Source organism: Conger conger, chromosome 11, assembly GCF_963514075.1.
Source record: "Conger conger chromosome 11, fConCon1.1, whole genome shotgun sequence".
In the NCBI taxonomy this organism is placed as follows: domain Eukaryota; kingdom Metazoa; phylum Chordata; class Actinopteri; order Anguilliformes; family Congridae; genus Conger; species Conger conger.
The window spans coordinates 48,967,279-48,982,532 of record NC_083770.1 but is presented as its reverse complement, the minus strand read 5'-3'; the positions used below and the strand labels follow the sequence as shown (position 1 = coordinate 48,982,532).

General features: G+C 51.7%; 1 protein-coding gene across 1 annotated transcript in view; it reads right to left on the bottom strand.

The window, feature by feature from the left end:
* Nucleotides 1–15,254, bottom strand: part of LOC133141018 (pappalysin-1-like) — a 133,126-nt gene that overhangs the window by 51,473 nt on the left and 66,399 nt on the right. The window contains exons 8-10 of the mRNA XM_061261371.1: nucleotides 14,603–14,731; nucleotides 13,906–13,997; nucleotides 6,898–7,094 (exon numbers count right to left, since the gene is read on the bottom strand). Coding sequence (XP_061117355.1) covers nucleotides 6,898–7,094; nucleotides 13,906–13,997; nucleotides 14,603–14,731 — 418 coding nt within the window. The remainder of the gene's footprint in view (nucleotides 1–6,897; nucleotides 7,095–13,905; nucleotides 13,998–14,602; nucleotides 14,732–15,254) is intronic.

Genomic DNA, 15,254 nt, shown 5'->3' with positions numbered 1-15,254 from the left:
TTCTGCGCTTCAGGAGTCAAAGCCTTGGGACACGCCCGGATAGAGGAGAGGACCAAGATAAGATATAAACATTGTACAGAAGGGCATTTCCTGGCAGGAGATCCACGTTGTTGTCCTGTCACTGCAGATAATATCTCCTGACTCTCGCTCAGCTCAAACACTTTGACTCAAGCCCCAAGCTGAGGGGGGTTCCCAAAACAAGCAGGAGAAGAAACGGCGACCGCATTTTTGGCCAACTTACTGTAAGTGTTGCGTGTCAGATTTTTATTTATTTTATTTATTTTTTTTAAGATTGCACGGATACTACAGTACATTTTTATTATTTTGCAAAAGAATGCATTACTAAAAATGTAAACCACCATGTAAACCAACACAACTAGCGATCCCATGTCTCAAGAAGACATAAATATGCAGAAGAAAAGATCAAATTCAGACGGAAAATACAGAATCACACACAGAAGGCAAACTGGCTGTTACACTCATAGAAAAAAAAAAACGGTGCCAAAAGAAATCCTGTGACTCTATAGAAGGGCTTTGTTGAGCGAAACGGTTCTTTGTCTCGGAGCTTTCACACTTCACTCCTATTACAGCGAGTCGGATAAAGAACTAAAAAGGGTTCCTCTATGGAGCCAAAGAACCATTTTTTCTGAGAGTACCATTCATTCAAACATCGCTGTCGTTGTGACTGAAAGTTGTCCACCTGTTGCATGTGCTGTAATGCACTTGAGGAATGCGTGTGTGCCTACATATGTCGCCGTGCACAGTCAGCTCCAGAAATTATCGGCACCCGTGATAAAAAGAAATGAATAAAATAGGCTGGATATGAATAACACAGATAATAAATGTTTCGTTCAAACACATAGGAAAACTAAATACTTTTAATTCAATCCTTCGTCTATGTTTTTTTATGTTGCAGCGAAAATATTATCAAAATAAATATTTTATTTAATTTTAATTGGATGTGCCTTATGGAGCAATACTGTATAGAGCTCAGGGAAGCCACAATGTCCTCATTTCAGGACGCAGGGTCCCAGCAGGTTAATATACGGGATATTTTCTGTCGTCTTATTGCTTATCGCCTCTTTCTTTCATAGCATAATTAGTCTCACAACCATTTTTTATGTCCCCTGAGGGGAACAAAATATTTAAAATATATATTTATATACTTATAAAATAAATAAATAAATCAACAAAATCAGCCAGCTTGGCTGTAGATTTTTATACGTTTTTTAAAAATATATAAAATGTGTTTCTCTTCAGGTCAGGAACAATGAAAAGGCAGAGAAGTCGCAGGAAAAGAGAGAGAGAGAGAGAGAGAGAGCACCAGGCAGGCAGGCGTGTTCCGCGCAGACAGCTGTTTCTAATCGACCTTCATTTGCATCCAAATAAACACTTCGTCTCATTCCCCAGCACTTGTGCTTCAGCTGGAGCCCCGCGTGCTGAATGAAGGTACATCTTCAGATGGGGAGAGCGTCAATTAACCAGAGTGCCGAATTTCACTGAACTCTGCGGCAAAACAGCTCGCACCAATCGAAAAATTCCGTCTGAAAACGCTTGCCTTTTATGACACTTTTACTTAATAAAGTTGATTTCACTTTTCTGTTTTACAATGACAAACTAGCTACTTCTCTCCAAACTACACATACTAATGATACATATACTTAAGTCTTTCAGCAGAGATCAAAACAGAGCCCTTATTATGTCTCAAAGGACATGATTTTCAAAGTTGCTAGCATCATTTGTACTTGCAAGTCTCGCAAGCACGTCTTGACAAAAAGTGCTAAACCTTCCTAAAAAAGAAAGAATTATGAATAAATGTCTTGCTCTGTAAGTATTTGTGAAAGGCAGAAGTTTGAGGCAATATGTGATTGGCTGCGAGTGACATCACACCTTCCTAAGACAGCAGGGCCACGTTCAGCACCGACTAAACGTTGCAAAACGTTTATTTAAACAGAAACGGTGGCGCGCTGAACATCCTGTTGCAGACCGGGGGCGGACTGACTGACATAGCACGGTTCACTCCTATGGCGTGTGAGAAGGCCTTCTCTGGCCTCTAAAGCGCAGGCCTACGTCATTATTCATTCAGGCCACCCCCCCCCCCCGACACACCCACCAAACGGGAGCAAACACACCTCAATGCCTGCTGTAAAACATTGGGAGGAAACACAGAAAACGTAGCAACACGTTTTCAGATTGAACATGCCCCCGGTAACACAAAGTTTAAAGCAACAGTGTGTGAACAGAATCGGCCCCGCCTACATTCATGATGACTTTGTAAGTGACATATTTAAAAAGTGTATAAAAACTTGAAGTTGGTTCACTTGATGGATTGTGGAAATTGCCACTGGTAGTTCCTCCGGAATCTCCAGAGGTGAATGAAACCGTTAGAGAAAAAAACCCCACAGTGGAGGTGCAGAGGGCTCTGCCTCCCAGAGCTGGAGTGAGACACACACACACACACTCGACGGCACTCACACACACACACACACACAAACACACACACACACACACACACAACGGCACTCACACACACACACACACACACACACACACACACAGAACAGCATGAACACACACACACACAAACACACACACACACACACACAGGACGGCACGAACTTGCAACAGCGGTCTCTGTGCGTATCAATTATACATGGAACTAATGGCACATCTGTCGGATCGTAACAGCGATACGCAGTCCTCCGTGGCTCCACACGGGCGTGCGGGAGGGGAGAGGAGCCTCCCCACATCCACCCTGCCTCCCCACCTCCTCCCCACCTCCTCCCCACATCCTCCCTGCCTCCCCACCTCCTCCCTGCCTCCCTGCCTCCCCACATCCTCCCCACCTCCTCCCCACATCCACCCTGCCTCCCCACCTCCTCCCCACATCCTCCCTGCCTCCCCACCTCCTCCCTGCCTCCCTGCCTCCCCACATCCTCCCCACCTCCTCCCTGCCTCCCCGTGCTGGCCGCACGCAGGCGGGAACTGGGGCGAGAGGAAAGCGTGTGAGGAGGAGGAGGAGGAGGAGGAGAAGGAGGGGCTGGGAGGTTCATCACGCCTTTTTTCCTTTATAAATACGTCATGAAAATTTAATGTAAGCGGTTACAAAATTAGAAGGAGGGGGATGAAGAAACCTGACGTAATGCCTGAGAGAGCGTGCGGAGGGATCGGGAGGTAGAGAGAGAGAGAGGAGGAGAGAAAAAGAGCGGAGGGGAGGGGCGCGAGTGAGAGAGAGTAAAATCCCACTGGCCCTGTGTTTTTACACATGCTGCTCTGCGTCCCCGGACACGGACAGCCTCGCTCACAGACACACACCACACTAGGGGCATTCACAGACACACACCACACTAGGGGCATTCACAGACACACACCACACTAGGGGCATTCACAGACACACACCACACTAGGGGCATTCACAGACACACACCACACGAGCAGCAGGGCGCTCACAGACAGCACGCTGGGGAAGAGGAGAAAGTGCTGGAGTCAGTTATTACCGCTTCACAAGCGGGCAGCCGTTCCGTGGCTGTAAACCAACCGTCTCCTGTCTCATTATGTCAGGTTCTGTTTTCTTCTCCCTCCGCGGTTTAGCTGGAGGATTAGAGACGCAGCTTCGACAGGGTGGAGCCACACACGTCACGCAGCAGTTGCAGGTAATCAATGGGGCGGACCCCCCCACCCCCCAGTGAAACACCGCACTACAGAACAACTCTAAACCAGCGCTCTCAATAATACACGTCCGCCTGAACGCACGGCGAGAGATTGTCTGAATCAGACACCGAAGGAGGTGATCTCCGCGTTGCGTTCGCTCGTGCGAGAGGAAGTGCCCTGTCACATCGGGGGCTCCGGAGGGAAAACAAGCCCCCTGTCAAACGTGCCATTTCAGAAACCCCCCCTGCTCTGGAGACGCTTCCTTTAAGCCGGGCCTTGCCGTCCGTATGCACGCCAGAGTAAACACGGACGGCACACGCAACGCGCCTCCTCCCAGCGCAACATACAATATTCACAAGTTCACCCGCAGGGGGCACGGAACGCACGAACGGTGACGTTCTCCCTCACGCTTCCCAAGTGGCATGAGAACGTGGCCTCGTATACACGCAGAAAAGGGTAAGGAAGCGAAGACGAGGCAGGGAGGATATCCCACATGCCCCGGCTGCAGGCCAGTCGCTCACGGGGGGCGCGGGACGGGCAGGAAGGGGGCGGGGGAGCGCCGGTATTTAAAGCGCCGCTCCAGCGGTGTGAAGGACACGTCGTGCGCCGGCGGCGTGGGGCTGCGGCACGGCGTTCCTGCGTGATTCAGGGAGCGGGGCGCTCCATTTCACCACACGCCGCGCCCGCGGAGGCGTGAGATCCAGGCGGAGAAACCAGAGCGATGTCAGGGAGGGGGGGGGGGGGGGCAATGACAGGATGATAAATGAATTGAATCGCAAAGTGTACCTCAGGTGAAATGAGCGCGGAGCGTAAACAGACCCATTTTTCGCAGATCCCGTTTAAAGCGGCTGAGCGCAGCCCAGACTCAGGGACCGCCGGCCGCCAGGTACGCGTGTGTCTGCCAGGTACGCGTGTGTCTGCCAGGTACGCCTGGGTCTGCCAGGTACGCCTGGGTCTGCCAGGTACGCGTGTGTCTGCCAGGTACGCCTGGGTCTGCCAGGTACGCCTGTATCTGCCAGGTACGCCTGTGTCTGCCTGGTACGCCTGTGTCTGCCAGGTACGCGTGCGTCTGCCAGGTACGCCTGGGTCTGCCAGGTACGCGTGTGTCTGCCAGGTACACCTGCGGCCGCCAGGTACGCGTGTGTCTGCCAGGGACACCTGCGTCTGCCAGGTACGCCTGGGTCTGCCAGGTACGCCTGTGTCTGCCTGGTACGCGTGCGTCTGCCAGGTACGCCTGGGTCTGCCAGGTACGCGTGCGTCTGCCAGGTACGCGTGCGTAAAGTCTGCCAGGTACGCGTGCGTCTGCCAGGTACGCGTGCGTCTGCCAGGTACGCCTGCGTCTGCCAGGTACGCCTGCGTCTGCCAGGTACGCCTGTGTCTGCCAGGTACGCCTGCGTCTGCCAGGTACGCCTGTGTCTGCCAGGTACGGGTGTGTCTGCCAGGTACGCCTGCGTCTGCCAGGTACGCCTGCGTCTGCCAGGTACGCCTGCGTCTGCCCGCTAAACGCGCCGTTCTCGCGGGTCACCCCGCTTCTTTCTGAGCGGAAGTTTACTTTAAAAGGTTTATTTTGCAACTCGTTGGTTCGTGGGGGTAAAGTTAAGGTGAATGTTAAGGTCACATGGAAACACAGACCTTACACCTAACCCTAAACGCTAACCTAAACCTAACCCCCCCCTACACACACACACACACACACACACACACCAATTATATATGATCTGTGCTTTCCTGTCTCATTCCTGGCATGGGACAAATAATGAAATGTAAAAATGGGTATTTGGTATTACATTTGGGTGTTACATTTAGGCTAGTATTAGATTTCAGGGAGCAAAGACCCAATTTCTCTTCAGAAGACACCAGAGGGTATGAATCAATATTAACACTGAAGTTAAGCAATATCAAACACATGAGGAGTCTCTTTACCACCAGCACAGGACACCTCAGCATAGATGTGCCCCCTATCCCCCCATCCTTTTCAGCCACTCAGTTCCTCCTCTCCATCCCCTCCTCTCTCTCCATCCCCTCTCTCTCCATCCCCTCCTCTCTCTCCATCCCCTCCTCTCTCTCCATCCCCTTCTCTCCATCCCCTCCTCTCTCTCCATCCCCTCCGAGTGCAGCTCAGCGCGAGACGTTTGTAAACAGAGCAAGGTTAAATCAAGAGCTCATTTATAATCATTAGTCTTGTGTTATTGTTCTCCAGGCAGGGGGGCTTAGTTATTGTTTACACGGGGGGGCAGGGCGCTACTGGGGGAATGCGGGTGGGCTTTGGCCGAAGGGTGGGGAGGGGCGGAGGCGCTGTGGGTCTCCATGCGGGTCACACAATGTCAGAAGGCGTGGCCCCGTAGCATTAAATTCTCCCACCAGCGTTGCCGAGTAATCTCACACTAAATACACAGACCTGCACCTGCTCTACCCTCATTCATCTCTGTTAGCCGATGGACGATGTCTGCTACCCACACCTCGAATAACTACCCTGCTGTAAAATGCTATGCCAGCTTGACCAGCTTCGAAATGGAGCTGGTCACGAGCTGTTCTAGCTGGGTTTGAGCTGGTCAACCAGTAAGTGCTGGTAGCTTCATCTGTTTCAAAACATAGCTGGAGCTGGTCATACCATGTCAAGCTGGGAGCTGGTCTGGAATGGTCAACCAGCTACCAGATGTTTCAAAACTGGGCTTTTCAGCAGGGTAATTAACATCAGTTCAATGGTCTCATTGTTCTTGGTAGTATGACAAGTGAAGGAATTCAATGTTTTTTATCAGTAGTTAATGGACTGACACTGTTAATACGTGTCTTAAGTTCCATCCACCAGTTCTGCACCTCTGAGGAGGCAATCAGAACAGGAGATGGATGTCATTTTTAGCCTCTCTGTAAATACAATGTCAATAGTCAGCCCTTTGAAAAGAGGCTCCAGTGAATACTGCATCTTAAATGGCGTGAGCTGTTGGAAGCTTCAAACTTCATCTGGGTTCAAGTGCTACCCTGCTGACAAAAACTAGCACAAGCTAGGTTTTGGAACAGCTGGTAGCCGGCATTTCAAGCTGCTCATAGCTGGATTGTAAGCCACGGTATACAAATAAAATCGAAATGAATTGAACGTCGAATTGAAACACGCTGAAACACGCTGCTAAAAACACGGAATGAACAGGTCCCCGGATTCCAGGGGTGGGTTGAGAATGTGCCGGAAACCGGAATGAAAAGGGGGGCGGGGGGGGGGGGGGGGCATGAGTAGCTTGGGAGGGGCATCACCTTGGTAACCGCCGGGTAGCCCACGGCAACCTCACCCGGGCAGTGCATGCTCTCCTCGTGAGACACCTCCACCGACACGGCCCACTGGTCCAGAAACCCGCTGGGCGTGTAGAGACCGCAGTCCCGCACGCTCGTCTCCCGCTCGAAATCCTCACACACGCCGTCCCCGTCGTAGAAATAGCACATGCTGGGCTCATCTGGAGAGGAGAGGAGGAGAGGAGGGCGGAGGAGGAGAGGAGAGGAGAGGAGAGGAGAAGGTTTGGTCCCGTGACAAATCTGAACATATTTAACAATGAAAAATCACCAGGGTTGCTGTGTGAAATTCAGACCTTTAAATTCAGTTACGTCTTCCAAGAGAGTGAGACATAATATTAAGAAAAACCCCTAATGTTCTTAACTCTGGGGATAAGGAGCATTATGAAAGTACAGAAAACAGTAAAACTTTGTTTAAAAAAACCCTGTCATCATTATCTGATCAAGCAACACTTCAAACATCCCATCCTGGAAAACAGAATACATTTTTTATGTGATTTGAAATATGAAGCCTGAAAGAAAAAGCCAAAAAAACAAGGACAAAACTGTCAAACAACTGTCAAACAATTAATTTAGCTGAACGAGTGGGTGAGAGGTGGAGCCCTTTTCTGGTCTACTGAAGTGGCTCAGGCCCAGAGGTGAGTGTCCGCCTCCGTCAGGCACTCAGCAAGCGTCCGAGAACGATAAACTAACAGGCTGGAATGTGACCAGTCAACACGCTTCCAAATGGCCGTAAAAGGTCTTTACGTGAGACATCTTCACTTCAGCGACACACACACACACACACACACATACCCCTCCACCGCACACACACACACACACACACACACACACACTCAACAGCGCGTGTGGAGCGGGGGCAAACCAGCAGGGTCAAAGGTCACAATCGGAGAGGAATAAGACAGACGTTTCTAATTCGGCACCGGTCCCGTTCTGCTCAGTTACCCTCCTTCACCAGCCCGTGAAATGCAAGAAATGTCTGGCTGCAGAGTGGCGGAGGAGGATGGGGTCCGTGTTTTTAGGTTTTTTTTTTTGTTCCTCCATAACCACAGGTGTCAGCTATATAGTCATGTCGAAACCCAACCGTATTTCCAGGAAAGCGCTGACGGCCCAAACTCTGATGTAGCATGACACAGAGCTGTGGCCCGCTGCTGGAGCCCTCGGAGTTCAGACCGCGCGGGACGTCCAGGAAACCCGTGAGCGGGATGTCCTCTTATCAATCTGTGCACACTTTCCCCCCTGCCCTGGCCTACCAGCCCCCAGGGGCCCGAGCAAAAACAAGGGGGTATCCTCCAGCCCTGCGACAGCTGGAGGACCGGCCGCAGAGGAAGAAGGACCGGGAGAGGGACCGCACGACCCCTCCCCCCCCCCTACTTTCCTGTTTACGGACCCATCCCGGTGATTGACACCCCATTACTCTGCATGTGACAGGCCCCAAAAATGGCCACTTCTTTATGAAAAAAATGATAATAAAGCGAATAACATTCTGAATAACACGGAGTGGCAGGAATATTTTTAATGCCTCCCCAGTGTGTCCGAGCGGGTATTTCAAGAACAACACGGGAGAAAAATATGTGAGATGAGAGGCGGTCACATGTGAAGCAGGCAGACTGCGGCGCTCTGTCTGGACATGTTCACGCTGCTGCTGCCCCGCTTACTCCCACTCTCCCGAACAGCTGTACATGTCACGCGTCCAACAAGGGGCCCGACCACCACGCGTCCAACAAGGGGCCCGACCACCACGCATCCAACAAGGGGCCCAACCACCACACGTCCAACAAGGGGCCCAACCACCACGCGTCCAACAAGGGGCCCAACCACCACACGTCCAACAAGGGGCCCAACCACCACACGTCCAACAAGGGGCCCAACCACCACGCATCCAACAAGGGGCCCAACCACCACACATCCAACAAGGGGCCCAACCACCACGCGTCCAACAAGGGGCCCAACCACCCCGCGTCCAACAAGGGGCCCAACCACCACGCGTCCAACAAGGGGCCCAACCACCACACGTCCAACAAGGGGCCCAACCACCACGCATCCAACAAGGGGCCCAACCACCACGCGTCCAATAAGGGGCCCAACCACCACACGTCCAACAAGGGGCCCAACCACCACGCGTCCAACAAGGGGCCCAACCACCCCGCGTCCAACAAGGGGCCCAACCACCACGCGTCCAACAAGGGGCCCAACCACCACACGTCCAACAAGGGGCCCAACCACCACACATCCAACAAGGGGCCCAACCACCACGCGTCCAACAAGGGGCCCAACCACCCCGCGTCCAACAAGGGGCCCAACCACCACGCGTCCAACAAGGGGCCCAACCACCATGCGTCAAACAAGGGGCCCAACCACCATGCGTCCAACAAGGGGCCCAACCACCATGCGTCCAACAAGGGGCCCGACCACCAAGCGTCCAACAAGGGGCCCAACCACCACACGTCCAACAAGGGGCCCAACCACCACACGTCCAATAAGGGGCCCAACCACCACGCATCCAACAAGGGGCCCAACCACCACGCGTCCAACAAGGGGCCCAACCACCACAGATCCTGGACGCCATTGCTGGCCTCCTCAGAAATCAAGATCACTGAAGACCACCAAATTCCATGGCTTTATTGCATTTATACATTCGCCTTGTACAATGTACTTAAAAAGCTATGATGAGGTATGGATCCTGCACGGTGTTTTACTCAAACGCCATACTGGCCCTGCAGAACAGCTGCACTGCTGCACGTGCAGTCTCAGTCATGTTCTCCGGGCGGTGCTCCCCGGCATGGGGTCCCTGGTTCCAGCTCTCCCCACACTCTACCCAAACAGTCACAGAGAGCAGGGGCAGCCTTAACCTCTCTCTCTCTCTCTCTCTCCCTCTCTCCCTTCCTCTCCCTCTCACGCTCCCGTTCCCTCTCTCTCTCTATCCCCCTGCCTCTCTCTTTCCCTCTCTCTCTCTCTCTCTCCCTCTCTTTCTCTCTCTATCCCTCTCTCTCTCTCTCTCACTCTCTCTCTCTCTCCCTCTCTCTCTCACTCTCTCTCTCTCTCCCTCTCTTTCTCTCTCTATCCCTCTCTCTCTCTCTCCCTCTCTGTCTCTCCCTCTCTCACACTCTCTCTCTCACTCACTCTCTCACTCTCTCCCTCTCTCTCTCTCTCCCTCTCTGTCTCTCCCTCTCTCACACTCTCTCTCTCACTCTCTCACTCTCTCTCTCTCCCTCTCTCTCTCACTCTCTCTCTCTCTCTCTCTCCCTCACTCCCTCTCTCTCTCTCACTCGATCCCTCCCTCCGCCTGCCTCCAGCCCCCATGCTCCCCACACTGCACCTACACTCGGTTTCTCCTAAAACTTTAAAACTTGACGACCCACCGGGGGACTCAGCGGGAATAAATAAGTCAATCCCAAACGCCGACTCAGCGCTTTCTCAGCCACCGCTGCTCCTCCTCTCCCGTCACGTGGTGCTTTTCGTTTACACTGGCTAAAAAAAACGAGAAAAAAAAGGAGAATTCCTCCGACGGAGGAAAGTCGAAAGCTGGACCCACGTCACGACTTCCACCGCATCTGAATAACTCGGCCGATCGCAGGGGTAGGGGGGTCAGAGGAGGAGGGGTAAAGGGGGCACAGGCGGATGGGTGTTCCAGTCGATCTGCGCCCGATTCTCTACGCGGAGGTTAACTCGCGTCCCCAAGTCCCGGGGAGTTCGTTGAGTTCAGGGGACGGAGGGAGGTGTGTGTGTGTGTGTGTGTGTGTGTGTGTGAGGAGGGGCGGTGTGAGCGAGCTGGACGGAGCTCTCCGAAATTCCAGCGCTCTCCCACTCCGGTGATGTCGGACCGGAGGGCGGCGAAAGGGGGCGTGCAGAACGTACTTTGGCAGCCCGTGTGAGAGACCACACTGTTTCCTGGGAGAGGGGAGAGGCAGCAGGGGCACTGAGGCTCACTCTACAGGGCCTCACTCACGCCTACAATCCCCAGAATCCTCCACTGCAGCAGATCCCTGCTCTTTCTCCCTGCACAGTGCCGCTGCCAGTCATGTTACATTAATAACATTAGTGCCATTTGGCAGACACTCTTATCCAGAGCGATGTACAGTTGATTAGACCTAAGCAGGAGACAATCCTCCCCTGGAGCAATTCAGGATTAAGGGCCTTGCTCAAGGGCCCAACGGCAGTGCGGATCTTATTGTGGCTACACTGGGAATCAAACTGCCGACCTTGCGGGTCCCAGTCATGTACCTTAACCACTACGCTACAGACCGTCCAGTCATGTGGCCAGACAGACAGGCAAACGCTTGGCCTATCATTTGGGTTGCCAGACTCTTGACTCTTCGAATATCTGCATAGGTCCAGTTTCTGGTCCCGACTGGACAATGTAAAGTCAGAGTACTAGCTTAAATACATGTCCAGGTTGTTTGTAACAAATCTGTTTGTCACAACACCCTGCTGGTCCCTGCTCCCTTCTCCGCCCCACCCCAGTTTGTCATCTGTTCCGAGCCCCCCCCCCCCCCCCCCCCCCGCTCCTGATCTTACACAATAACACTTAGCGTGTAAGATCAGGATATTCACACTTCCATGTGAATCTGGCAGGCCTGTCCATCACATTTCATCACATGACAAACAACCTATTTGTGGGTCGTGGAAAATGCCATAGGCCTCCAGGAACAGACTGACCGAAAACATTTTCAGCCAATCATATTTTCACTTTCTAAACATTTTTTCGAAACAAAATAACATTTCTGTTTGTGTCTCCTTGGGTTTTTACAGGAATAAATGCACCATGGTCATGGAATTTTTTTTTTTACAAAAAAGCAAGACCAATTAATTTTAATGGATGATTTTAAACATATTGTTCCTAGCATAACAAATTAGGTGTGCAGTGGGACTTCCTGGCAGAATAAAGGTTAATAAATGAATGAGGACACGGCGCCAGTTTTGCGGAGCTGTTTAGCAGCGGTTCCTCTGAAGATGAAGGACTGTCAAAGTAACTTTCACCAGAGTAATTTAGTGAAGTGTCTACAGCTCTGTCTCATGAAGGCTACACTGCACCCAGTCCCCCAAAAATCAGATGAGACGGGCCAGAAAAGACAGCATCTACCACCAGGGGAAGCGAGGTTACACCTGAACACGGGCGACTTCTTGTGCTCTAGCAAGCTTTTTCCCCCAAACCAGCCCCTTTCAATAAGATTCCCCCGCTCATTCATACCCCTTCCCCTTTAAGAGGCCGTCCTTCAGACCGCCACCCCTCTCCCCGCTCGTTCGGACCGCGTGAAATCCACGTCCCTTTAAGACTCTCCCTCGTTTACGGACCGAGGGAGCTGCCAATTAGGCCTGTGCCGGGTGTCAGGTGGCAGCCGTCTGAGGCCCGCGTGGTTCCACAGGTGCCCGGGGTCGGGCGAGGACAAGCATTCAGCTTTTCAAACACGACTTCGCCGACATCGCATCAAAGGCCCGCAAGAACTCTCAAATATTTTTCCTGCGTGCACTCCAGTTCCTGATTAACACATTTAAAAGGGAAGGTGACCCAAGCAGCATAGCTAACGGGGGGGGGGGGGTGGGGGGAGAAAACAGCAAGCCGGGTGAGAGTGACAGAAACCCCAGGAATTACAATTTCTTTTGTGAGTAGGAGTGCAATGTGTAGACAATTATGTCCACCGGGTAATTATTCGGGGCTTTCGCTAGGAGTGAGTTCTCCGTCAGGGAGTGGTGAGCTCCCCTCTGTGACAGAACGGGTGATGCCAGGACCGTGTAGGGAAGTGGTTTAATGGACCGGTGAATAGTGGGAATTTCAAGGGACAACACTTTTGGTCCAAGCCCATGTGGAAGAAAATCAGGTTGAGGAATGGTAGCCACGGCAAAGAATTTATCCAAGAATTGGTCTGCAAATCCAAAGTAATTTCCAACTTGTTGTATCTCACCTTGAAAAAACTGGTTTCTGACAACTGTATGCCATGCATTGGGATTTCTAGTAAGGTCTACAAAATTGTTTGCTTGAATAAAGGGTGGAACAGTTATTTTTAGACAAGCAGCATATCCAGTTGACAGAGAGTCATAGCCTCCAGTTGAGGAAAAGCATGTACAAACAGACAGGAGTATGAATATTCCACAGGCATGTTGAATGTATGAGGTTGTGGACAGCAGTGATAGAGGATATGGAATGCGCATGATTCATTCCCAGGAGAATGTAGTTTTCACATGTGCTCTGCAAATTTCACAGCCACCACGCCAGGGTGTCTAGCCAGTGAGTGACAGAGAACCAATACAGTCCAACCATCCGGTTGACATCCGGTTGACATCCGGTTGACACCACTAGCACTCACAGCCACCCACTTCCCCAAGCTTTTTCACCGGCTGAACAGGGTGTTTATTTTTATACACGTTTGTTTTGGTTGTACAAATTGTAGGCAAAGGAGTGTCCCCTTCTCCAATTCCTGACTAGCCCCATCTCCTTCTGACATTGAACCAATGGGTGCAAAATTACAACCCCCAAAAATACACACACACACACACACAAAAACACACACACACACAATCTGTCCTACAGACAACGTGGACCTCTCATATAGCATGACAAAGTCTACCCTCAATAAAATATAAGGACAACACAACACAGGCATCAGAGATTTCGTAATAAAGCATCATTTGCACCCCACAATTTGGTCGATTAGAGCGATTTTTTCAATTCTGAAAACAACCAGCTGAGAAGACTAAGAACACTGCCAGCCCAATGAACAGCAGCTAGCCCAGGCACAACACCGACTGAGAGATGCACCTGGACAACGAGGCAAGGGAAATCCCAAACCCTCCCTCTCCGGGACGACACTCCTCCCCCCGTGGGGGCCGCTGACTCGACAGGAACACGTTAAACAAGACTCGCCGTGTCGTCAATAGCCACAGGTAGCCCGCGTCTGGACAGACAGGAACATATTCCGCTCAGGCCCATCTGCCACCTGTGCTCGGGGTACCGGTCACGGGCGACCGCAGGCTTACCCACGCAGTTGAAGAGAGGTTCCTTCCGACACTGACTGGAGCAGCCGTCCCCGTTGGCAGAGTTCATGTCGTCACACTGCTCTCCCAGGGATCTGAAACCAAGCGCATCCCTCCAGTCACTCACAGTCACTGTGTAACAGTGCCCGTCTCTAGCAGACCCGGGTTAATTCATTGCTTTGGATTCAATTACTTTTCTACGCTTTACTGGACTCGTCTGGTGTATTAGAACCTCCTTCTGATCACCTTGGTTGGCTCGGTTACACCAGGCAAGATCAATCACACATTGTGCTGGATCAGGGTGAGATTGTGCTGGTTCAGGGTGAGATTGTGCTGGTTCAGGGTGGGATTGTGCTGGTTCAGGGTGAGATTGTGCTGGTTCAGGGTGGGATTGTGCGGGATCAGGGTGGGATTGTGCTGGTTCAGGGTGGGATTGTGCTGGTTCAAGATGAGATTGTGCTGGTTCAGGGTGGGATTGTGCGGGATCAGGGTGAGATTGTGCTGGTTCAGGGTGGGATTGTGCTGGTTCCGGGTGGGATTGTGCTGGTTCAGGGTGGGATTGTGCTGGTTCAGGGTGGGATTGTGCTGGTTCAGGGTGAGATTGTGCTGGTTCAGGGTGAGATTGTGCTGGTTCAGGGTGGGATTGTGCTGGTTCAGGGTGGGATTGTGCTGGTTCAGGGTGGGATTGTGTGGCCCATACCTTTGGATACGGCCGTCCCCGCAGTATGGCATTCCCAGCTTGTGAGTTAGTGCTGGTGAAGGTTCGCTCTCCGCTCTCTTAGACACAGTCAGCACATGGTACGTGTATTCCCCACCCGGCTCCACGTCCCTGCAACACAAATAGACAAGCAACAAAGGCATTATAATATATAACACCGCTCCAATACAAACAGCCCTGCTTGTAAGCGGTTGTAAGCGATGCAACAAAAACACTGTGACAGACCCCTGGGTCGACAGAGGAGATGGACACAGAAGTTTCATTCAGTCAGTTTTATTCCATTCATTCAGTTTTATAGGAGCTGGAGTGAGAGAGAGATGCACACAGATTCAAACTTAAAAATAAACAAAGGTCTTCACCCGTCACACTCTCTGGATCCGGGCAAAAATAGCAAACTAAAATAACAAAGGCAAAGCAAATAAACTGGCTGGCGTAGCGTTCGGCTCTTTAGTGCTCTCGGCTCCCTCTCCCCTCCTATACGTTCCCAGTCTCAGCTGCACGAAAGAAGTGCATATTATCAACCCGTGGACTGATTTGTAATGTAGTCCAGGTGTGTGCCTACTTAACCAGTAAGCACGGTCCTCGGATTGCCCTGCCTCCTTCCCGCAAAAACTGAGCCACACTTGCCACACGA